The following is a 24,453-nucleotide window of genomic DNA, read 5'->3' as shown; positions in this document are numbered from 1 at the left end:
AGAATACAAAGACAACGATGTACTTTATTTGCATCTTGTAAATTAGTTCATACTGGTTATTGAGTCTGGATTTTGCTGATGTTTTGTAAGTTTAAGCTAAGAGGATTAGAATTGAATAGGTCTAAAACCAATCAAGGGTTCTTAGCAAAGCCTTTGCGGCTTGCTCTGATCTCTGAAATCGAAAGGTACGAGAAACAAATTTCGATATTGTCATAGGAGTAAATCAGCACACAACCCCACGGCCAACTGGTAGAAATTAGTAGATAGCACCAACGAAAGGACATTTCCACTTATTAGATGAAAAGAATTCTGTCATCCCATCGAGCAAATCTTCAGCTTGTAAGCCGACAAAGAATCGCTGCCAGATCTTAAATTGTAGAATTCAATAGTAACCTATTAGGAGCCTTCCGAAGCTTCAACCATATTCCTGAAATGAAAGTTACGAAAATCACTGTCAAATTACCATTTTCCAGAACACCCTGCAGCTGGCAGAAGGGCTCATAAGCTGGTTGAGTTGCTTACTTAGACGGTTGGGACTCGATCTGCATTGTGACTGGGCCATCATTCACCAAATTGACCTTCTCAAACATAAGTGACCAAAATATCAGAATTTTGTAATCCAGTTAATAGCGAGCTTACTTGGAATTCAAAACTGAGCATAGTGAGATTACCTTCATCATTGCTCCAAACACTCCATCTGCCCACAGGAGAAGGGAACATAGACGACATTCAGAACACTCTTTGGAAGAGACTGAACTTGAAATTAGGGGAAGGAAGAAGAGCATAGATTACCTTTTATCGCATCTGGGGTGTAGTATTTACCGAACCTCTCGACCACAGAAGCATAGAAGGGTTTGGCTCTTTGGGGAGGCATTGCCACATGAAAGTCCGGCTTGTTGCCCTTCAACATTCCATACAGTGTAAACTGACTAACTGGTTGCCATCCACCGGGTATAGTTAATAAGTGGATTGACTCTATCTAACTCACAGTCAAGGAACAAAGTTTTTAGAGAACCTCGTTTCACTTACCTAATAGAACCTCGTAGTTTTTCTGCATTACCTGCAACAAATATCAAGGAAAATGGTAAAGCAAATCATCCCGAAGCTTTTGCTTTTCGGAATAGGGAAGCAAGGAGTGTATATATAGTTATTACGTTTAAGTCCCAAGCTTTGCCGGTACTCTGATTTGGAAACAACCTCATATTTAGGACCTTACGGCATCTGAAACCCAATTTGAAAAGGAGGAAGTAGCTTTGTGATAACAAAAGATGCTTTCATCGAGCATGGAATTAGTACAGAAAAGAGAGACGGGAAGAGTAGATTACATGTATTCGGCGTCGGATTCGGAGTCGGAATCATGAAGGCCGACGAGCACGAGGAGGCCCGGCCCAATCTCTGAAACGGTGCGGCCATCGACCTGCGAAATGCAGTATCTCACCCCGGCGACTCAGAAATGCATAGAGAGGGAAAAAGAGGGAGAGATAAGAGACCTCGACGCTTGCAGAGGCGACTCTCTGAACAACAGCTCTCATGGATCTAATCGGCTGTATTTTCCTTTTGTTGCTGAACACTGTGGTTCGCTTCGTACCTACGCTGGCTGCGAACAATGGCAGGTATGCTACGCTGTTCATTCTTGTTCTTGGGATTTTGTTAAATTGTGGTGAAAATACTCAAAATATTACTTTTTATATTTTTTTTTATATGCAAAAATTGGGAGTAACAAACATTTGGAGCTTTTTTTAATCAATCTTAAAACATTTAATTCTATTTATTATTTTGAAAATTAATTTATGCAAACCAAGTTTTTTTTTTCGTTGTAAATCCTTTATTTTGGAATCATCCCACATGGAGATGATGAATCTAAATTGAACTTTTGCATAGAAAATGACCTATTATATACATAAGTTTGAAATTTGAAGATGAACATAAAATTAAAAGTTAAAAATCTATATAATTCTTAAAATTTAAAATCTTATTAAACACTCTTAAACTAGGATTAAATTGATTTAAATTCATTTAAATGCGGGGTTCCAAACTTGTTGGGGTAACCAGATCTCCTTCATGGGTGCCTAACAGGCTTCGGCCCATCACTTTTATCATCCCTCTGCAACACGAAGTTGTTTATTGGGTTGAAGTCTTCCATTGGGTTTCAAGCTGCGGAGCTTCCACTTGTTCGTACGTTGCTTGCAGTCATGTAACATTAACGACATTGTTCTTTAAGCTCATATTATCTCCCAATTTGCACACCTTTTTCTTAATTTCATTTCATTCTACAATGCTACCATGAATTGATTGATCTATGCATATCATCACTCTTCTTTCAGTTTTGATGCTCATTTTTTTTTTCATTTAAATTTGTTAAAGTATATCTATATATTAATGATTATGTTTCTATAGTGATTGATTATTATTAAGAGTACATAAATGTATAAAAAACCTTAAAAACCGTGAGAGTTTAAATCATAATCAAATGTAACTCTCCAGAACTAAAACTACAAATAAATATTTGAATTTAAAAACCTTAATTTGTATGTATGCATATTTTTTTTGGGTACAAACAGATTCCAAATCTCTCTTCTAAACAAACATTAACCTACTTCCCCAGCTATTACAGCTTCAAACTTAAATCGATGCCTTCCGCTTCGGCTTCGGCTTCGACTTCGAATCCAGAGCCGATCACAATTTCTTTGTTACCCTTTAACTTTGATTCATATAAGGAAGAGGAGGAGGAGTTAAATGTAACTTTGTTGTAATCTGAGGCACTTCCTCCATCTCTATACTGTGAAGCCTCCGTGGTTTCCTTCAAAATCATTTCTTCACATGTTAATTTCATAAAAATATCATCAAATGGGTCGTAGTATATAGAAAATAAAATGAAAAGTTTCCTTGTTGAAATTTTGTAGCTATGAGTTGGGTGTTTGTTTTTGGTTGGATTTTAGAGATTTTGGTGTTGGATTGATTGGATTTATTGAAATTTGGTTGCCTAATTAAGTTTAGGGTTTAATGGATGGAATTCAAAGCTTTCCCAAGGTGGGATTAATGAAATTAAACAAAAAAAGAAAGTCAAAATTATTTGTTATGAAGATGAACATGATGAAGATGGATGGATGGATGTTTCTTACTTGGGGGTGATGGATATTGAATGCTGCTGCAACTTCATTTGGAGCTGATGAAGAAGATCCCAATGCCATCAAATGGCTGACTTCTCCTGCTAATTGGTACCTTTCACTTCTTTTGCTGCACCTCATTAACTCCCCTCCAAACCCCCTTTTTGTACCTCTTTACACAAATTCAACGTCAAATTCAAACCAAATCACCAATAAATTATTGATATGAATCTATTTTGATAATTTTTTCTAAATTTTACATTATTATTTGCAAAATATTTTTGGGTTCTAAACTAACATTTAAAGATTTAACCAAACAATAGCTTTCTTCCGTTATATTTTGTAAAAAGATTTGGTTTTTAATACTGTAGCTGTGTCTATGAACACTTTTATTAACCAAATCTACCGAAATTTTTCATTAAAATAATAAAGAGTTCCGGAAAGAAAGAAGAGTACCTCGAGTTTGAATCGAGATCGAATGGAGAGCGATTCATGTCCATGGAAGAAGACGACGACGATGAAGACGACGAAGAAGACTCTTTGGTGGCCATGTTTGTGAAAAATGGAGCTCTGCTCTCAGCATTTGGATCCCTATGGCCTTCGTCCAAAAAGGGTCTCACCCTCTTTGCACTTACCATCTGTGAATTATTATCATTATTAATATTATTCACTTTAAATATTTTAAATATTCATGCATTTTCTTAATCAGCCTTGAACAAATCATATCAAATCTTCTAAAAAAATTAGAAAGATTGATATGTTAATTAGCGAATATAGTGTCATTATTCTCTTGTATCCTAATATAGGTCCCAAAATTATGTATTTAATAACAAAGATGTTTAGAGAAAAATTTAACCATAAGCTTCGAGTTTTTAATTCTATGATTGGAAATAAAATAAATATTAAGAAAAAAAGAGGTGAGAAGTAATTGCCTTTTGTTGTTCCTCCGGTGAGGTCCATGTGTTGTTGAATTGTGTTGATATTTGGCTTGAAGGGTGCTCTATTTGACGATAATATCTGGCCGCCGGCGATGTGGCAGATCCTGGAATGATATTCATCTGAAAAAAGTTGGGAACTTTTTGCATAAATTGAATATATTTACATGAAATAAAAAATAAAAATGAAAGCTTTATGAAGATTTTGAAATTTAACGTTGCCTCACCATTGGATTGTGAGAGGAGGCAGAATATTGAAAAGTAGGGAAAAAATGTGGAGGCAAATTGATTTGGGCGTCGGATTTTCTGGTTGTTGGAAACAAGGGTTTTTCAACGGCGGCGGCGGCGGGGGTTGGGGTTGGCAAGGCCGGGGGAATAAAATCAAGAGTTGGGAACAAGGGAAGATTTGACCATGAAGCGTAATCGCGTGTGAGCGGTGGTGGAAGAAGTGGGGGAGGAGGTGGGGGTGGGGGAGGGCGGGGAGGGTTTAAGGAGGAGGGAGTATTACTCGGAGAGTGGCGGCGGCGATGTTGGAAAAAAGAGGGTGGTAGGGATGAAATGTCGGCTTGATCTTGGCCGCCGTTGCCGTTGCCGCCGCCGTCGCCGCCTTCTTGCTCCTTTAAAATCTTCTCAAGCTCTGCAACGCCAGGTCCTCTCCTGGGAATACGGTGTCGTTTGGGTTGGGTTTTCTTCATGGGCACAGAATTTCACATTCTTGGGTTGATTGGGCTGTAAAGAAAGAGCAGAAAAAGAAAAGATTAAAGAGAATAGGAAGAGAAGGAAATTGGGCGTTGCTTATATAATAAACAGGGAGAATCCAAAAATGGTGGAAAAAGATTATGAAATCTTGGGAGAAGTGGAGGAAAAGAGCGAAAATGAATGAACAAGAATCTAGAATTTCCAAATAAACAGAGAGAAAAATCTGGAAAACGGGTAATCAAAATAAAAAAAAAATAAAAAAAAAAGGAATTGAATTGGCACCAAGATTCAGGGAAAAGGAAAATCATTAGTGTTGGATGTTGGAGGGAGATAATGTATGAAGGGAAGAGTTTTTGAAAAGCACGGAATTTGAGGCCTTTATTCACATCTTCTCCCCAGCTTCCTTCCTCGGTTTCATCGCAACCTTTGATTCTCTCTCTCTCTGCTTCTGCCTGTTCTTGTTCTTGTTCTTGTGCTTGGTGGGTTTAATTCAATTCAATTCACATCAAATGCCAGAAGAAGAACAAGAAAGGGCCATTAATGGAGGAGGGGGAGGAGGAGGAGGAGGAGGAGCTCAGCTCACGCATCTGTTCCTTGCCCACTCTGACTTCAAATCTCAGAAAATCTTTGCCATTTTTATTCATACCTTTTCTACTGTTTTTTCAATCCCTCTCTCTTACTCTTATTGCATGGAATAGTTAAGGACTAGGTCTCTTCCCTCCCTTTTTTTTGCCATTTCAATATACTCAATATTTACCTGCCCACACACAACTTATACATTTTTTTTTTTTGTCATTTGTATTTAATTCAAATAAATAACTGAGAAAAACTTAAAACAATTCATAATAACTTATCTATCTTAGCAATAAAGAGCACTTTCCTGGTGACACAATTGTAAGCTTTTTTAGGAAACAAAGAACTCATGTTGATCTGTTTGTGGGAATAATCTTGGCTCAAACAATTTGAGCATGTCTCAACTAGACAAGTGAATATAGTTATAGAGTTAATTGAGTGCTAAATTTGAATTCTGAATCTTAATTGGTATATGATAGATTAATATATATACATATTTAGCATTAAAGAAATTGAATTATGATAGATTAATATATATACATATTTAGCATTAAAGAAATTGAATTTAAGATTGATTATTTCGTATTTAATTGATGATTTATTTGCAATGAAATTAGATTTGAAATAAATTTGAGAATCTTGAGAATTACGATGTTTTTATATATGGAAGTTTAGTGTTTTTTGAGGAAAATATATGGAAGTTATGAGGAGCTAGCCTGTCCACCTCATCTAATACTCAACACCAACACTCACTTTTGGAGTTTGTTTCATATGTAGACAAATAAATATTATTTAACATAAAATGGTGATTAATAACAATAATTAAATTTTAATATCATTCAAAACTTATTTAAATGTTGTTCAAATTATTTTGGTTAAAAAATAATTTGAATTAAATTAATGAAAAAACAAGTTTATTAAACCTTTTAATTGCTCATATAGCATTAAAGCCCTACAAAAATAGGCAACAAAAACATATTTACCAATTAAATTTATTTTCTTACCAAAAAATTAACTATAAGCTAAATATATATTTTCGTCTCTTCTCTCAATTTTATCTCTAATATGTAAAAAAATGTTTTGAAATTTAATGGAATAGTAGAATATTAAAAATGGGAGCAGTCCCACCATAACTAATTCAATGGAAGATCATAGGTTTATAAGCGAGTTATACTATCTCTATAGGTATGATGCCTTTTGAAGAGCAAAGAATATCATACTATTGTGGAGATCCATGATTCTTAACATTGATATCGATAGGGTAAATCAATGTCAGATTGCGTTAGGTGAGGAGGTGGGGGCTTCTCTCTCTTCTCTGTTCTTCTTCGTCGCACCAAAATGGCTTCACACTTCACATGGCCTATCGCAGACACCCAATCTTATCTAATCATCAACAGAATCACACCACACTACCATCCTCTTTCAAAAATCCCCGAATCTTTTTTTATTTTATTTTATTTTTAAATTTTAAAACCAAAAGGAGTAATTAATTAAATCTGATTTTTCTCTAAAAAATCTTCTTTTATTTTATATCATCACAGCTGGGTTTACTCTAAAACATTGCATATTTTAATGTTTTTTTTGGGTTTGGAGAATCATACACAATCCATATTCTATTTTTAATTTAATTTCTTAATCACCCATCGGATTTCCTTCAATTTACTGCCAAATCAAAACATTGTATTATATTTAGATATAAAAAACTTGTAATATATGTTCAATTAAGCTCGGAATCGTGGAAGCATTAAACTGAAGTCTCATAACACATCAAGTTGACCACTTTACAAATGGGTTAAATTATACCAAAAATAAATACATATCGAGTAGATGTCAATTATGCTCTTGAATTTTGAAATGTTTCGTTTAAAAGAGAGGCCGTTTGAGTTTTATATACTAGAACAGTTCATGATCCAATAAAGGGGAAGACGGGACGCAATCAATATAAGGTGATGATGATGATATGTAGAAGTAAAAATAGCAGCGCTGCAGCAATGGGTTCAGTGCACAATGAAGCAGGCGACAGTCTGTGGATCCAAAATAAATACTGAAACTCCGTATTTGAATAACAGAGTTGGATATTATTTAAAAATAAAATTAGTAAAATAAGCAAAACCAACATCGTCTGGTCCCGTCGCTCAGTTGGTTAGAGCGTTGGTCTTATGAGCCGGAGGTCGCGAGTTCGAGCCTCGCCGGGACCAGGACTTTACAATTTATAGAAAATAGAGGGAGGGGGGAGTGGTCCATGAGAGAGAAGGGAGAGAATATTGTGTTTGTTGTTGTGTAAGAGAGAGAACTCAATAATTGAGGGTTGATTTCCAGAAGAGAAAGCCAGGATGAAGAGTGTGAGGGAGTTTCAGACTGTTTTTTTTTTATTATATGGTGAGCATATTAAAAAGCTGCTGCCTTCTATCCCCACTATCATCATCATCATGAACACATAATCCCACCCCTCATAATCTCTATTATGTTAATTAATTCTCGGTTTTATAGATTAAATTATTGGTTAACAAACTGAAAAATCTATTAATCACCTCGAGACATATTTTCGAAAGCATTGATCTTAAAATAATTATTCCATTGACACAAATTGCTCAATCAATATGAAGATGATAAATACATTTTGGATTAATGAACTGAAATTGAGTGTTGGTTGCAAAATATGAGAAAGCAAATCCAAAAAGAAAAAGAATAACAAAAGGGCTATTGTTTCTGATGCAATAACACCGTCAGAAGCCACCTCTGTGACTTGACTTCAATGATCCGGCGGCGCGTGAAATTCTGAGAATCCATCTGAAACAGATGTTTCAACAAAACCTAATCATTGCATGTCAATTCATAAGCAAACCGAATTTCTGGAGAACAAGACATAATGATTGGACGGGAAATAAATAAATGTGAGATTAAATCACTTTTTTAAAAAACTGAATTTGAATTTAAACTATTTCTAAATTACGACGGTCGCCAAATTCACCTTTGAAAATCATCCAGCGGCTGCTATTCCCACATCGGAAAGGATGGTAACCCACTTGTTGCATTGCTCTGACTTGAACACGGTGGCTGCATGCCGAAGAATTCCGCCGGCGTGACATTCATTATCATTGGACTCAAAACAGAGAGGTTGCCCTGTTACAGAATCACACAACTTCATTTCTGGCAACTTTAACTGAAAACAAAATTTTCCAGAAAACAAAAACAATAATCGAACATTTTGGAAGAAATTTTCAAGTGGGTAAGCCACGAATTGGGAAGAAGAAGACGACGACGGAACGGAAGAAGGATAGAAGGGAAGCTACGCTTGCCGTCCTCTGTTTCTAATGGTCGAGAGAGGGCATCAATGGCGGATTTGGCATTCTGAAGAAGCCAGTCGATGGCTTCAGTTGGTCGGTTATAGCCAAGGCGATCCTGAATGTCGTAGAATTGAATGGCGGTCGGAGCCGACAGCCGGAGCCTCCTTGCTCGGAGGCCTTTTGAAGCGTAAACCTTGCCACTGCCGGCGCTCGAACGCAAGCGACGTTCTTCCATTTTTTTGAGGGAGGAAATTAAAATATCTTAATTAATTGAATTAAATTTAAACTAAATATGGTTTTAGAAAGGTTAATAAATACTTTTTCTTCCATTTTTTTTGAAAAAGTTAAATTTGAAATTTGGTATTTAAAACAAAATCAAATTAGTAAAATCCCCAATTGGTCGCATGAAATTTCCAACCATATAAAGAAAGGAAAGGGGAAAAGAAACGGCAGCCTGATTCTCCATGTCCATGGCCGCCAAAAGCTCTGGAGAAGACGTTCTCCAGAGACTGCAGGCTTTGGCAGAACATTTCCGCACAGGTAATTCTTCTCAGTCTCCGACGTTGCCGCCGCCAGATCCGGCAGCAACCCAACTCACCAACCGTGCTGCTGTTCTCATCTGCCTCTTCCTAAGCGACATTGGCGAACTCCGCGTGATTCTTACCAAGCGAGCCTCTACGCTTTCTTCCCACTCCGGTCAGTCTCGCTCCGAAACCCTAATTCATCTTTGTGAAATTGAAATTTCTTTAAAGGACAATAGAATAGGAGAAGGATTAGATGATTGATATTTGGGATGCAGGGGAAGTCGCGCTCCCCGGCGGAAAAAGGGATCTGAGTGATGCCGATGATGTTGCGACGGCATTGAGAGAGGCAGAGGAGGAAATTGGCTTAGCCCCTTCTCTTGTTAACGTCGTCGCTGTTCTCGAACCATATGTTAATAAGGTTCATATATACCTTTTTGTTTTTACTTTTGAGCTTAGATTATGTTTGTCCATGAACCATATTCACTGCACAATCCATACTTCGTTTTTGTTTATACTTTTAACCCTTTTTCTTTTATAATTTTTCTTATTTCGCCTGATCATAACATCAAAACTGTACCTCTCTCCAGTTTCCATTTAACATTGTACATTTTGATTAGATAAAACATTTGGTTGAGGGAAGACCATTTGATTGAAGGTGTAGGCGTTCTTTTGGTTTAACCACAAATTACTTTCCCCAGGTCTATTGATTCTGCAAGAGTATAATTTTTATGTCACATTTTGCATTTTTTTTGCTGCTAATTCTGACCATTTCTGCCCGTAGTTATCTCTTGTTACTTGTGCATTTTCGGATGGTTGCGAGTGAGTCCCACATTGACTAATTTAGGGAATGATCATGGGTTCATCAATAAGGAATACATCTCCATTGGTATGAGGCATTTTGGAGAAATCCAAAGCAAAGCCATGAGAGCTTATGCTCAAAATGGACAATATCATACCATTGTGAAGGTTCGTAATTCGTAACCATGTATGTTCTGTCTGAGCAGAAGGGTATGACTGTAGTTCCTGTACTTGGGCTGTTATCTAGGAAGGAAGCATTCAAACCCACTCCAAGTGCTGCTGAAGTAGATGCAATATTTGATGCTCCCTTGGAAATGTTCCTCAAGGTTTATCATACTTGTTTGATCTTAACTTTGATTAGACTAATTGGTTTGGTTGGTGACATATTGAAGTTGGCCCAGGATGAGAAGAGAAGAGCAGTGGAGAAGGAATGGATGGGATATAATTATCTGTTACACTTTTTTGAGTATGAATATGAGAATGAAAATTGTGTGATCTGGGCTCTCACTGCTGGTATCTTGATCAAGGCAGCTTCCTTGGTGTTCCAGCGCCCACCTGCCTTTCTGGAGCGGCCACCCAGATTCTGGACTGCTTCTGCTAATGGCAGCCAAACTTGAGATTCTCAGAAGTGAAGGTATTTATTGTACAATCTCATTGTGTATTGTTGCAACATTAGATGTTTGTCATTTTGTAGGGAGGAGTAAATATTATGCTAAGAGTGTCTAACTATGAATGCATCTTCTATTGTTCCAATTACAACTGAGCTCTTGGTAACTTTTGGAGTTATGATGTATTTCAGTTATGTTGACACTCTGAGCTGTTGGTTGTCCCAGTATCTTGGATAAATTATTGAATTGGGCCACCCCCACACACATAACTTTTGGATGTAGATTGAAGAAGATCATATTTCCTTAGTATCAACTAGACACAAATTAGAATTAGAAGTACATTTGTAGTTTCTCTCATATATATCCATAGATGATAAATAGTCACCCACTGGTCTTTCCTATACCCTACCAATCTCAATATCCTACCAATCTCAATATCCTTGTAAAAGCTATCTGTAATAGTCCAAGTTCATCGTTAGCCGATATTGAGAGGTTTCTACCTCCTTATAAAACAATGTTTCGTTCTTATTCCCAACCGATGTGGAACCCCACACTCCACCCCCCTTTCTGGGCCCAACATCTTTGCTAGCACACTGCCTTGTGTCCATCCCTCTTTGGGGGTGTCTTGCTTTGATATAGTTTGTAACAGCCCATAGGTGTCTTGCTTTGATATAGTTTGTAACAGCCCATAGCTTTGATATAGTTTGTAACCGCCTAGGTCCACCATTAGCAGATATTGTCTTGTTTGGGCTTTCCTTTTTGAGCTTCTCCACAAAGTTTTTAAAACACATTTGCTAGAGAGATTTCCACGCCCTTATAAAAAAATGATTCGATCTCATCATCAACCGGCGTGGGATCTCACACCCTCCTTTTTCTTGTCACTCACACAGAGAGCTTTTAGCTCTGGGCGTTAGTGGTGAATAAATGGGTCGCAACTTCTTCCTTGACATAGTCAGAAAGTTTGGTCTCTTCAAATGATTTTATTTATCCAAAAGTAGACCCTCGTGAATGGATGATATACTGTTTCTAAAGTGATTATCCATTCTAATTGTAATTAACCAAATGTTAATTGAGTAAAAGTAATCCATCCATATCCATATGCCCAAACTGAATACGATTAAGACAATTTATTTAATGAGACGGCGAGTAAGTTCAGGTGGAAACAGCCGACAAAACCGCCTTTCAGTACTTAAAAACAAAATTGGAGAACAGAGAAGAGATACAATGGAATCCACTTCGACCAAGGAAGCCCCCTCACCCTCCCTCCACCAACCTTATCCTTCATCCACCACCCCCAACCTTAAAAAGAAAAAAAAAAAAAAAATTTACTCTTAAAAGCTTTCATGATCGGTGAGGTGTGAATAGACGGTTTTCGTCTGTATATTAACACGATAAAATATTTTTTGAATTATTTTATAATTGTAAATAATGTTAAAGCTATTTTGTGTATATATTTTTTAACACAATACCCACTGTGTAAGCTTATTGATAAAACTTTTTAATTATTTAAATGGTTAAAAGTTTCCGTGTATTTTTAAATATAATAATAATGATTTTTGTTAAAAAAAAAAAAAAAAAAAAAAAAAAAAAACCCAAACAATAGTATAAAAGGGAGAAGCGAAACCCTGAAAACGTTACCTCTTCTCTCAACACTTCTCTTTCAATTACATCCCATTTTGTAAAGAAGAAAAACAAGCATGGCCCATCTGGGTTTCTGCGTTTTGATCTTCATCCTACTCGTTTCACCTTCAACACTCCAAGCTCGTACCTTGATTGCTCCAAAGAACTCAAACTTCATAATCCCAATATCGCCCATCACCAGAATCGCCAGATTCTTCGCCATTCCGATCAACCCGAGTCAGAGCTCAACGAAATCAAACCCAGCACTGACCCGAATGGCCACCGAAATCTCTCGACTGGGGAATGAACACGCCAAGAAATTTGGCTACAAACCCACCCGCCTCAGCCCCGGAGGCCCCGACCCCCACCATCATTAGCAACCATCCGAGTAAGGGGTGTGTTTTTCTTACTGATCTCTGAAGCTCATAGAACAAACACCCCCACGTTGCAGACGGCCCCAAAACACTTCATTTCGCATAACAAAAGAATTGGGCATTTCCAGATTGATTTGATTGAAGAAACAGCGAAATGCCAATGCCCAATCATCAATACATGCTCTCCACTGAGACCCACCTCTGGATTATGGGTTTTTTCTGGTTGCCCCAATACAACAACATCATATCTCAAGGAAACCAGCTGATCCACCTTTGATTTTGAATCATCCCCATCAATAAAATCCATCTCTCCTCTGTTTTTTCATCTCTAAATTTCTATATTGCGTGGCTTACATTCAAATTTTTAGAAATGCAAAACAGAGAACGCCATGGATTAACTCAGATAAACAGCACTCGATAGTAGAATGAAATTAATTAAAATCTTACTTGGAAGTGGGGTTGCCTTTTTATACACTAATCGCCTTAATTATCTGAGATTTGTATATCTGATTAACGCACATAATCCAACCAACAATATTCCTTCCTTTTCACTTTATTGCCTACTTTTTCTCCATTTTCTATTTAAATAATCAATTTATATCAAACACATGAGATTAATGATATTAATAATTCAATAACGTAAGAACATTTCTTCACATTTTACCATAAAGATGAATATGGTATATTTAGTGACGTGGGCTTAATCGGATTAATTAGAGTATAACTTATATAGATGTCACATAGTGCGAAACTCATTAAAAAAATATCAAAATTTATCCTATTTTTCATTAAGTTTATTATGATCGTACGCTAATTTCTTTTAGCATAAATATTCTTTAATGAACTAATAATTACATAGCTAACTAGAGATGGTTTTTGTGAATTAATTAATAATTAAACTACTTTTGTACTAATCTCATTTTATTTATTTAATTTTTAAGATATATTAAAAGGCATTTATGTTAACCGCCGGCCGCCCAGTCTATTTTCAAAAAGGAGAAAAAAAAAAAAAAACCGACCGACCAATGAGCAGCCAAAATAAATATATATAAGTTGACGAATGAAGCTCTCCAATTTTTGTATTTTATTTATTTCAATCGTCAAATGTCTTGCCTTTTTCAAAAGTTTATCTAATTTTGTTTTTTTAAATTATTTAAAAAAAAAAAATGAAGGGGAGGTTACATTAAAATTTTAAGTTAGTTGGGTTGGTGGGACGAAAATAAATATTAAACTATTATAATGTATATCTAAAAGAAAAAAAAATGCAGCCTAAAAATTTTGTGAAGATGCATTAAAATATGTTTTGTTTTAAAAATCTAATCTTTTTGTTTTGGTTGACATTAAATAGAGTTTCAAAAAAGGAAAAAAAAGAGGAAATGGTTAGCCTAAAACAGAAAAATGGGTTTAAATTAAAAGTGGCGTGGCTATTATAATAAAAAAATGATTTATTATCATATTTAAAAAGTTTTAGTTTATATTATCTACCTGAATTTTCAATATTCAATTTTTTTTTTCAAAATTCCAACCCTCTTTTGGGACTATATGAGTATATGAATGAACTGAGACCGTATCTGAATAAAAGCGATCATAATGATAAGATGACTAAAAAAATTTACAAAGAATTGAAAGTTAATTGTGTATATTAATAAGGTGCACATTTCTTTTTTGTGGCTCAATCATAAAAATTCAAATTTTCTAAGGATTCAGGTGAGTGAGAACAAAAGATGCTGGAATGACCCATGTTATTGGTTAGTCTCGATTCTGAAGTAATGAGTAAATAAACTGACCATGTCGATAAATTGAAATAACAAAAGGAGTACACAGGTATGAAACTAAAGTCAACAGGTATGAAACTAAAGTCAGCAAAAGAGACATTAATGTTTGAATTTGGTATATCAAATCCATGATAAGCTTCACCGTTAATTTGGGTATGAAACTAAAATCTTGAATATTAGATTAAAAATTAAGCTTAATATTATTCACAATATCATAATTAAGTTAATTATAAGAATGAATATGTAGACATGTTTTAATCTTTAACATTGTAATAAAAAGTAGATAGAATAATAAAGCAATGGTAAAATCTGGACATCCATTAACAAAAAAATAACATTATCAACTCCATTTTTAGGATCGAAAGCAACACAATTTTAGAATATTGCATGCAACGCCCGCAGGTTCTAACTCTCTCAACACATGTGCTTATCCATTTTATACCTAAAAACTTTTAATTTAATTCATATGTCACACACATTAGATCTTATCCAACTGATTCTTCTTAAAAAAAAACCACCCCATTAAATCAAAGATTAAACTAGCAAAATCCCACCTAGCTTTATTACCCAACTTTGGTAACCATCTTTACAATTAGTTAGTACGAATCGTGGTGAAAAGTTTAAAACTTATCCATAACAAAACGAAGAACATTTGATCGAAAACATGTGTTTTACCTCGTTGAATTATATCAATTTGGATTGAGTTTGAAGATGAGGAATTAAAATTTAAAATAAGGAAGAGATGGTGTATTCATACTCCCCTCCCTCGTTAGATTCTTTGTCTTTTCCGATGCATCAGCCCCACTCATTGTATCAAAAGCCAAACTACTTCAAGTTATGCGTCACATTTTGGATTTTTTCATCCATTTCCATCCTTTTAAGAAAGTTGTATACATTGGTTGACAATATCTCATTTTTATTTTAAATTTATTAGTTAACTCGTAAACATTCTAATACGTAAAAGAGATTTTACATCGGTTGTAGAGGAGAACGAAACGTTTTTTTGTGTGAAAACTTCTTCTTACTAGATGCATTTTAAAAATAAGTTCATATAGAACAATATCTATTAGGAGTGAGCTTAGACAATATTGACTCAAAATGTTTATATCATTTTCTTAATTCTTAATTCTTAATTCACACCCATCCTATGAATGGGAGGAGGTAAAGGCTATAAATAAAAATGGGATGATGAGAGGGAAGTGAAAGAGGCAAATAGGATCAGAATCAGAAATGTGGAGGGCGGTGAAGTTGTTGATTATTATGGCATGGGTTGTTTGTGGGAGGTGGTGGGTGGTTGAAGGGCGGCGTTTGGGTAGAGATGTAATCCGGAAAAGAAGCGTGAGGGAAATGGTGGAGGCCTTGAATGAAGCTGCCAAAGGAGTTGGAAATGAGCGCCGGGCAGCGAGATCGAGCCCCGGAGGACCTGACCAGCACCATCATTAGAGTCTTCACAACATCCTCAAACCATGTTTGACCTTAAATTTGAAGCTGCGTTGTTGAGTTTTGTCTTTTGTTTTCACCGCTGTTTCCTCCTCCTCCTCCTCCTCCTCCCACGTTGTCGCTTAATAATAAATGATGTGTTTAGTTGCTTCAACTGCCAAACTTCCTTATTCAATTAGTCAACTAACACCAAACACCAAGTTTTAGCACTATTTTACCTAACATTTTGTGGTAATATCCATCATCATATCTTTAACGGTCCGATGTTTTATTTTATCAAACTATGATCAAATTGATATCTATACGATAAACTAAGAAAACGACTTTTTTAGCACAACAACGTGGAGGTTGTCACGACCGTACCTTTTGTACTATGCGGCGTCATGATCTTACAAACTCGTGACAAGTTTTAAGAGGAATTCAAGTCCCATTTACATTTTTTTCTTGATTTTACCGTTTTGTCAAACCTTAGGCAAGATTGTCCTTTGCCGATCCAGCTTAACTACTCATGCGTAAACTAAGCTTGCTTATTGCAACTCTACCTAACTTGTCTCTACTCTAGGCCAAGTCATTTGACTCGACTCACGCTACATCTACTCTAGGTCAAGTCTTTTGAATTGTTGAGGATTATTAGGAGTGAGTCCCACATGGATTAATTTAGTGGAAGATCTTGGGTTTATAAGTGAGGAATACTATTTTCATTGGTACGAGACTTTTTGGGAAGCTCAAAGCTGTTGGATGATGGAAGTCCCACATCGACTAATTTAGGGTGTCATCATGGGTTTATAAGTGAGGAATACTACCTCCATTGTTATGAGGCCTTTTGGGGAAGCCCAAAGTAAAGCCATGAGAGCTTATGCTCAAAGTGGACAATATCATACCATTGTGGAGAGTCGTGTTCGTCTAACAAAAGCAACGTCAATGAGAGCTTATTCTCAAAGTGGACAAAAAAGGTGTATCAACTTTGAGTAAAAGCGAAAGGCTTTGGCGTCGACATGTCGTTTCCCACTCCTTAGAAATCGAAGCCTGTGGATTTGCTATGGCTGACGAGACACTGCACCTTACCCCAAATTTTACTGCCTCTTCTATCATAATACTTCCAATTTTTCTTTGCTGTTTAAAAGCAAAAAAGGAATTCCGGCATTTGTTTCATTCCGAAAATATTATTTTAAACCTCCAATTAAATTTTTTAAAATTACTTTAATTGCTGATTGGATGGAAACGTGTTCTACTGCTCCACTTTGCTGGAGGATTCAATATGGAAGCTGAGAGATCAGATTCTGCCAAGCTCACCAACCAAAAGCTGTCGGATGGTCTACTGCTGACTGCTGAGTAATAAACACTTTGCCGCAAACTCAAAGTGAGATCCCTCTGCCGTAGTAGAGGGTATCGAAACCTCTACTTAATAGACGTGTTTTAAAACTGAGAGAAACACTGGAAAAAGAAGTTCAAAGAGGACAATATCTGCTAGCAGTGAACTTCAATTGTTATAAATGGTATAGAGCTGGACAACATGCCAATAAAGAGATTAAGCCTCGAAGGAGTGGACACGAGGCAATGTGCCAGTAAAGGCGCTGGGTTTCGAAAGGAGTGGATTGGATGTCCCACATTCATTGAAAAAGGAAACAAGCGTCAGCAAGAACGCTGGCCTCAAAAGGAAAGGATTCCGTACCTACATAAAAAATGTTTCATTCCTCTTCAACCAACGTGAGATCTGCTAACATGGGTTGCTACAAGCGGTGGACATAAGTTATTACAGAATATATATGCAACGGCCCAGATCCACCGCTAGTAGATATTGTCCTCTTTGGGCTTTCCCTTTCAGGCTTTAAAACACGTGTGCTAGGGGAAGGTTTCCACCTCCTTATGAATGGTGTTTTGTTCTCCTCTCCAACCAAACACCATTTACAAGGGTATGAAAAACTTCTCGTTTTAAAGCTTGAGGGAAAGCCCAAAAAAGATAATATTTATTGGCGGTGGATTTGTGCGGTTACAATATACGAAGTAAGGGAATTCTCCCATGAATTCTAGTGAGCCTATAACTACTAGTTCAAAACCAAACATTAAACGTAACTTCCAAATTATAGGATGTCACAGCCATGCATTGAGAAATTAATATTATTAATGGTGAGACATTTTTAGTACAAAGAAATCAAGTTATTTTGTTATTTGTTTCGTTTGGCTATGATCATTTTTTCAACCATTAGAATGCAGGTAGATGAATAAATTTGACACTAGTCAATCCAAGTATATGCAAATCAGCGAAGAAGATTACAACAAAGTAATGCAAACAAGACTGCTAGTTGCAGAGATAAGTTCAGGAAAGCCAATTCATTTGACAAGTAGATCACTATGAAATGAAGCTATAGAGGCAAATGGGTAGAAGCTAAATTGAATAAACCAGAAGTTTGATTCCTAAAATTCTATGTTTGTAATCACAACAGCCACAAATCATCCACCCTTTTACACTATCATATCCATTCATCTGCTCCTATTCTGTGTACCATCCCTGTTACCTGTTTCTTATTTTGTGTTGTTGAAAAATGAGAGAAGTAAGTTGATTTGAGGCTCACATGGTTAAAAGAGCCGCATACATGAGCTGGTTCCATGTATCAGGCAATCCAGGAAGGCACCAGTGGCTGCAATCCGTCCCAGAGATCTCGCCGCTATAACCAGCAGGATGAGCGTCTTTCCTCAGCTGAGACAGAGTGGTGATATCCAGCAAGTAAACCGGCACTTTTATCCTACTCAACACTCTATTTACAACATCCACAGCTGGTGGCGCGCCCCCCGGATACATCGATCCGGTTAGCGGCTCACTCTCTCCATTACAGTTCTTTTTGGGCTCATTCCATTCCTTCCCCCTGATTCAATGATTTTCAACATTAACAACACACCAAAATGGAAGAATCATCGATTGAAGGTTAAATTTGACACTCACAAATAGTGGGTAGGCGAGATTCCTTGGAAGAAGACCTTTGTTTTTGTAGGATCGACATTGAGGTCAACCCATCTGGCCCATGTCGTCAATCCCTTGTAAAATGCTACCAAACGGTCCATGTCTTGAGACAGTGTCGTCCCATCCTGTATCAAATCCCACCTGCAAAATTACACGACCTCTTCTTCATCCTTGTTGTAATCCCAGAAAACACTCATTTTTTTTAATTTGAATTTGATCTTACGCCTGAGAGTTTCCTGTATGGGTCCACCAATGCCAGGAGTTGAAAACCAGAACGTCCATTCCTAGCCACGCCTTGCCGGCCTCGATGGAGTCTAGTTTCAGTACTCGCCCTACGTCCTCTTTCACTATGTCCACAAGATATGGCGTCCGATACAGGAGCAGTGTTACTCCATAATCCTGTCCCCACACAACGTTTTACATTATTCACATCAACTGACTTAATATATGTAATATCCACCAATATGTTCAAAGTTCAAATCATTATGTATTGTTGGAACTTTAAAATATCCAAAATAAGCTATGTAAGTACTTGAACCCAGACAAAAAAAATAAGATTAAAATCACATGTAGCATAAGCATATGCGGCTTTGGTTTGTACTTTCCCAAAAGGCCTAGTACGAAGGGAGATAGTATTCCTTACTTATAAACTCATGTGGGACCCACTCCCAATAATCCTCAACATTCTTCTCTTCGAACAAAGTACCCTGTAAGCCTCCCCTTAATTGAGGATCGACTCCTTTCTCTGGAGCCCTTAAACAAAGTACACGACACTTCAGTCACTTTTGACTACACCTTCGAGGCTCACCCCTATCTCTGGAGCCCTCGAACAAAATACACCCTTTGTTCGACACTTTAGTCGCTTTTGACTACACCTTCAAGGCCCGACTCCTTTCTCTGGAGTCCTCAAACAAAGTACGTCTTTGTTCGACACTTTAGTCACTTTTGACTATACCTTCGAGGCTCGACTCCTTTCTCTAAAGCCCTTGAACAAAGTACACAATTTGTTCGACGCTTTAGTCACTTTTGACTACACCTTCCAGGCTCACAATTCTTTGTTCGATATTTGAGGATTCTATTGACATGGCTAAGTTTAGGGCATGGCTCTGATATCATGTTAGTAATCACAAATCTCCACCGTATAATATTGTTTACTTTGACCGTAAGCTCTCATGACTTTGATTTGGGATTTTCAAAAGGTCTCGTACAAATGGAGATAATATTCCTCACTTATAAACTACTCACTCCCAATAATTCTCAACATTTATCATAATTTTTTAATAAATTCATGTCGAAATTTATGAAAAAAATATTAGAAGGAAGCTAAATACTAAAAAAATTATCAATTTTGAATTGATGTAATAATGGTTTATTTAGAAAAAGATCAAAATCGAGAGTGCGTATTGTCAGCGAGATTGGGCGAAGTTTGCCAATCACAGGCTGTCAGCAACATAATACACGTGGCCACCGAAAATTGGAGGCTCATGTGGGGCCATTGGCGGTGGACCAATCAAATAATTCGGATAGAAAAAAGAGTTTGAGATTACATTAAAATACTAACATATAATGTCCAATATCACAATAAAAATAATTTATTTAAATTAATTTCCAAAATAAATATTTCCCACTTTCAAAAAAATTTAATTAAAAAATGAAATGTAATTTGATTAATTAAGGGGAGATTATTAAAGACATTATGATGGTTGGACAAACATTGTGCGCAAAACCTGAAAGAAGACGGAGGAGATGGAGTCCCTCCGGAAGAAGGTGGTTTTGGCGTTGGGCGCCGCCGCTAGCAGCATACACGAAAGCGATTCCCACATATTCAGGCTCAGTGAGTCTCCCACGAACATTATCTTCTTCCCACTCCATCTCTTCAGAACATCCACTCCGTCAAATCTGCAAATCCACAGACTCATCATTAATGAACAAACCGAATCATTAATAAAGATTACAGCGAGAGAGAGAGAGAGAGAGAGAGAGAGAGAGAGGACCTTGGAAGGGTACATGAGTCGGGTCGCCACGAGTATTTGAGGTAAAGAGTATCGGGTCTGCCATATTTTTGGCAATTAAACTCGGCGTCTATGAAAGGACAGGTGGAGGAATTGTAAAGAGGGAAAGAGGGGTCTACTACCCATTTTCCCTGAAACAGATTACACCCACTCGCTTGCTTTCTTCCTTTTAATGTGTTGAATCCTGCTGCGTTTGCTTGCTGCACTGACACAAACCCAGAAGCTTGAAGAACAAGGAGTAGACTTAAAATCACTCCCACTACCCCAAAACCCATTTCTTGGATTTTTGGCTCCAAAAAGACTTTGATTGGGCTATGAATGTGAAGCTTTTAGTAGCCCTCAAGTGAGTTTATGTAAGGAAATGGAGGCCGGAGAGAGAGAGTGAGGGACAGAGCTCTCAATCACATGATTTGGTAACGTGGGTTGGGAAAAATGATTGAAATAAAAATGGATTGAAAAAGAAAACAATTTAAAATTGGGAGATTTTGCACAGCTCGTGAAGAGGGAAGAAAAGGCGTAGGACTGCATGTCACGGGGCCGCATATTATTACACTACCCACCGATGCAAGTGGAATCGAGGACACATGGCTTTCACACGTCATATGTTGTTTCTTGATTACCATTTAAAAAGTATATCTGGGTATTCATGTTTTTTTTTTGTAGCTTCAACATTATATTTTGGTGTATATTTCATGGTTCAAGAAATTGTTTAATAAATGTACGTATACCAATTTGGAGCTCTAAAGTGAAATGAAAAGAAAGGAAGCAATTGCAATGAAAGTGGGTTTGACTATTTGGGAAAAGAAATGAATTGAACATATTTAATTAGAAAGAAAAAGATATAAAAGATGAAAGATTTAAGGGTTTGTATAATAGGGTAAAAGAAGGAAAACAAATTGGGGAGAGTGGGTCTAAAATGTGTTGGGCTTTTACCTTGGCGTTGGGGGTTGCAGTATGCAGGGAAAGTAGGATTTTGCAGGCTGTGCCTGTGGGTGTGGGGACACCCTATCAAAGAGTCAACATCCCAACAAAGAAAAGGTAATGGTGGAGACCCACCTCAAATGACCAATTACCCATTCCCCCAAAACTCCAAATTTGTTTAGAAAAAGATGGAGACGCACCGTTCCTGTTTGTGAGACTGTCCTAATTTCACCTCATTGGAAGAAAATAGGTTTTAATATCACACTAAGATAGAGACGAGGGAAATAAATACAAGATTAAGTTGAATGATTTGGCCTAAGTGTACATGCAAGTCGGACGTGTCGCAAATGATTGAACACGCATGTGTAGGCAACGTGTGTGGCCAAACATTCTTGGATTCTGCATTAGTTGTGTTCAGTAGGCGAAGACAAAATTCGCCTAAGGTCTGAGGAAGCCAGAAAATTGGACGAAAAAATGTACATTGGACTTGAGTTTTTCTAAGTCTAGTTGTGAATGTGTCAAGATCACAGCACCGCACCATTAAAAAAGGACGCCTGTAACACAAAGCAAACATTCTACCATTTGAGCTACATCCCAAATTGAATATTTTAGGCAATTTAAAATAATAATAAAAAATCAATTACTTGTCAGTTACAAGTATGTTATAAACCCTCCTCAGAAGATTTGAATTGGGGTGTCTCCTTTTCCACATGAAACTTAAAGTTTTCGAAGGCGCCAAAGGCTTCTAAAAAAGAACAGGAAACCCATGTTTTCCTCCTGAAATCGCCTGTAGAAGTAACGGATTTGCTATTAGAAATGAACTTTCTTGGTCCACAATTGTCGGTATGAAGTAATAATTGGAGGGGATTTGTGTGACTCTCGAGTGCTCCTCTTTGGATATGAATCCCTGTATTTCTTTTCAAGCAATTTTTGCTGAAGAAGAACCTTGGTTGGTCATGTTGATATCTTTCATCCTATTCACTTTGAACAATGGGTTGTTCGAGTACCTAATTTTTGGCCCAGTCGCTGCCATGATCTGGGAAGAATGTTGATGTAGTAACCATCCCTGGTGACTTTGCAATTGATATTGGCAGGAACGTCATTCATGGAAATGATTTGATGAAGAGTGCGAGGAAGGACATTGCCGTGGTTCCGAATGGACCTATAACAGACAGGATCTAAAAGAAGGAAAACAAGTTGCTGTGGCTTTTTTCATGTCTATCTCACTCTATTTTTTCTTCTGCTTTTTCATCGTGAGATCTCTATCTTTTTGGCGTAAATACACGCATATTTTCATGGCTGTAAATATTAAAATTGTGCTTGATGGCTTATTCAAACAAACAATAATTGATATCTCCACAAGTAATGCTGTGTATCAAAATCTCAAATATTTTTCCGTTGCCATTGGCTTCTGCCTCCTTGGTTATGGGGGTATTTTGTAGCTAACAACTTCAAAATAGAGCGCTTGCCCCCATGAGCTTTTACAACAGATATCAATGACACGATAAACCCATTAAAATCAATGTAGAAGGATGAATCAGAACAAGAAAAAAATATAGATAGATAGAAGCATAATCAAACGAAGTTTCGGGCGACTAGGAAGGGTTTTTTCATGTCCCTGAACAATCTTATAGATCATAGTTTTAATATATTAATAGAGTGAACTACTTGGGTAGGAATCGATCAAACTTGTTTGTAAAGATCGCACCTTGTATTCTTCAAGGGCAAGTAAAAAGCCAGACGCTAAAAAGAGGGTCTGCTCCTGTAGTGCATTCCATAATGTTCATATGAAGAACATGCCAAATTATCCTTGCCATTGGATAATTGATATAAGGATATACGAGAGTTCAAACCTGAAACAATAAGGGGTTGGTTGTAGCATAGTCAAGTGCGTTCGTACCCCTGCATCCCATACGCAGTCATTTAAACCTGTTCTGTTATACGTGATCTTGTATATCTTGCAATCAACTTTGCTAGAGTTTGGATCAAAGATTTTGGATCGAATACTACGCCAACTTTAGAATCCCGTACGGAATCAACAACAATCTGCAGAAATGACATTTTAATCATGCACCAAAATAGCACAATTAAGGCAATTACTCATCATTAGTAGTAATAACTGCAATCCAACACTGAATAAAAAGCTTTGTCAAATCTGTGCCCTCAGAAGTCATAAGTCTGCTGGACATGTCATCAACTAAGATGCTTATTCCGATTGCAACCAAAAGCAAGTAATGATGATACTAAGTTACTAGCAACGGAAATGTACTCGAGCATACCACATCAAAGATTCCTTGTGCAGCCAAGGCTTGACAATCTATTGGAATCTCACCATCTTTCGGCACCAAAATGGTATTGATGTACTGGTCCGACTACATATGTAAGAGGTTGAAACAGAAACGTTTTCTTATGTGACCAAACAATGTATTTTCTGAAAGTGAAACTTAAAACTATCAAAACTTGAGTAATACGACCGAGCAGAAATAGTTGTGACCAGATGATTACCGAAGGCATGATTCATTCATTTAAATTTGTGCTTCGAAGAATGAACTTACAGTGTTATTTAAACAATTATGCTTCTCTCCATAAGTTCTATTTAAAGCATCTGAAATGGCAGTCGTAAAACAAGAAGCGGTGAAACCACTAGTCTCTCGATCATGTGTGCCATTCAATAGAAGCACCTGTCAATGGAATGATGCAAATCCATGCCACATGTTTTAATTGCACATTTAAGATTCAGTGCTAATTAATGGACGAACTAACCCAAAAGGGAAAAACTAAAAGCACAAGGGGATTTTTTTTTTTTTTTTTTTTTTTTTTT

At 36.9% G+C, this 24,453-nt stretch overlaps 5 protein-coding genes and 1 non-coding gene across 10 annotated transcripts in view; 2 read left to right on the top strand and 4 right to left on the bottom strand.

The window, feature by feature from the left end:
- Nucleotides 1-8: 8 nt before the first annotated feature.
- LOC111434135 (D-aminoacyl-tRNA deacylase-like) lies at nt 9-1,675 on the bottom strand. Its single transcript, XM_023071453.1, has 8 exons — nt 1,491-1,675; nt 1,326-1,417; nt 1,155-1,221; nt 1,030-1,060; nt 793-933; nt 672-697; nt 523-578; nt 9-427 (listed from the first exon to the last, which is right to left on the bottom strand). Exons 1-8 carry the CDS (start codon nt 1,629-1,631, stop codon nt 397-399), a joined length of 585 nt encoding a protein of 194 aa, XP_022927221.1. The 5' UTR covers nt 1,632-1,675; the 3' UTR covers nt 9-396.
- Nucleotides 1,676-2,452: 777 nt separating this feature from the next.
- On the bottom strand, nt 2,453-5,259 carry LOC111434129 (nuclear envelope pore membrane protein POM 121-like). Of its 3 annotated transcripts, none has more exons than XM_023071442.1 (6): nt 5,024-5,259; nt 4,270-4,771; nt 4,040-4,165; nt 3,564-3,745; nt 3,123-3,279; nt 2,453-2,800 (listed from the first exon to the last, which is right to left on the bottom strand). In XM_023071442.1, the coding sequence occupies exons 2-6, from the start codon at nt 4,735-4,737 to the stop codon at nt 2,609-2,611; spliced, it is 1,125 nt and encodes a 374-aa protein (XP_022927210.1). In that variant the 5' UTR covers nt 4,738-4,771; nt 5,024-5,259; the 3' UTR covers nt 2,453-2,608. The 3 variants fall into 3 exon arrangements, with proteins under 3 accessions (XP_022927210.1, XP_022927212.1, XP_022927213.1); XM_023071444.1 differs by having other exon boundaries at nt 5,106-5,259; XM_023071445.1 differs by having other exon boundaries at nt 5,128-5,259.
- Nucleotides 5,260-7,438: 2,179 nt separating this feature from the next.
- TRNAI-UAU lies at nt 7,439-7,512 on the top strand. The gene has a single exon. It is a non-coding gene; the product is annotated as a tRNA-Ile (tRNA).
- Nucleotides 7,513-9,000: 1,488 nt separating this feature from the next.
- Nucleotides 9,001-10,947, top strand: LOC111434132 (nudix hydrolase 11-like). 2 transcript variants are annotated; one of them, XM_023071449.1, is made up of 6 exons: nt 9,001-9,018; nt 9,055-9,297; nt 9,401-9,543; nt 10,130-10,249; nt 10,325-10,557; nt 10,723-10,947. In XM_023071449.1, exons 2-5 carry the CDS (start codon nt 9,066-9,068, stop codon nt 10,538-10,540), a joined length of 711 nt encoding a protein of 236 aa, XP_022927217.1. In that variant the 5' UTR covers nt 9,001-9,018; nt 9,055-9,065; the 3' UTR covers nt 10,541-10,557; nt 10,723-10,947. The 2 variants fall into 2 exon arrangements, with proteins under 2 accessions (XP_022927217.1, XP_022927216.1); XM_023071448.1 differs by lacking the exon at nt 10,723-10,947 and having other exon boundaries at nt 10,325-10,697.
- Nucleotides 10,948-18,022: 7,075 nt separating this feature from the next.
- On the bottom strand, nt 18,023-21,146 carry LOC111434246 (protein trichome birefringence-like 37). The gene is made up of 5 exons (XM_023071646.1): nt 20,694-21,146; nt 20,427-20,598; nt 18,923-19,098; nt 18,682-18,840; nt 18,023-18,604 (listed from the first exon to the last, which is right to left on the bottom strand). The coding sequence occupies exons 1-5, from the start codon at nt 20,984-20,986 to the stop codon at nt 18,310-18,312; spliced, it is 1,095 nt and encodes a 364-aa protein (XP_022927414.1). The 5' UTR covers nt 20,987-21,146; the 3' UTR covers nt 18,023-18,309.
- A 2,019-nt stretch (nt 21,147-23,165) lies between these two features.
- LOC111434245 (uncharacterized protein YNL011C) overlaps nt 23,166-24,453 on the bottom strand; it is a 5,600-nt gene continuing 4,312 nt past the window's right edge. Inside the window, exons 11-14 of one of the 2 annotated variants that reach the window (XR_002708911.1) lie at nt 24,188-24,313; nt 23,912-24,004; nt 23,486-23,678; nt 23,166-23,394 (exon numbers count right to left, since the gene is read on the bottom strand). Coding sequence is in view for 1 of the 2 variants with exons in the window: in XM_023071645.1 (XP_022927413.1) it covers nt 23,556-23,678; nt 23,912-24,004; nt 24,188-24,313 (342 nt within the window). In the remaining variant the exon portion in view is untranslated. Of the gene's footprint in view, nt 23,679-23,911; nt 24,005-24,187; nt 24,314-24,453 lie in introns of both variants that reach the window. The other variant, XM_023071645.1, reaches the window with a different exon arrangement.

This window comes from Cucurbita moschata, unplaced genomic scaffold, assembly GCF_002738365.1.
Source record: "Cucurbita moschata cultivar Rifu unplaced genomic scaffold, Cmos_1.0 Cmo_Scf00044, whole genome shotgun sequence".
Classification (NCBI taxonomy): Eukaryota; Viridiplantae; Streptophyta; class Magnoliopsida; order Cucurbitales; family Cucurbitaceae; genus Cucurbita; species Cucurbita moschata.
The sequence above is the reverse complement of the archived record's forward strand: the minus strand, read 5'-3'. Positions and strand labels throughout refer to the sequence as shown.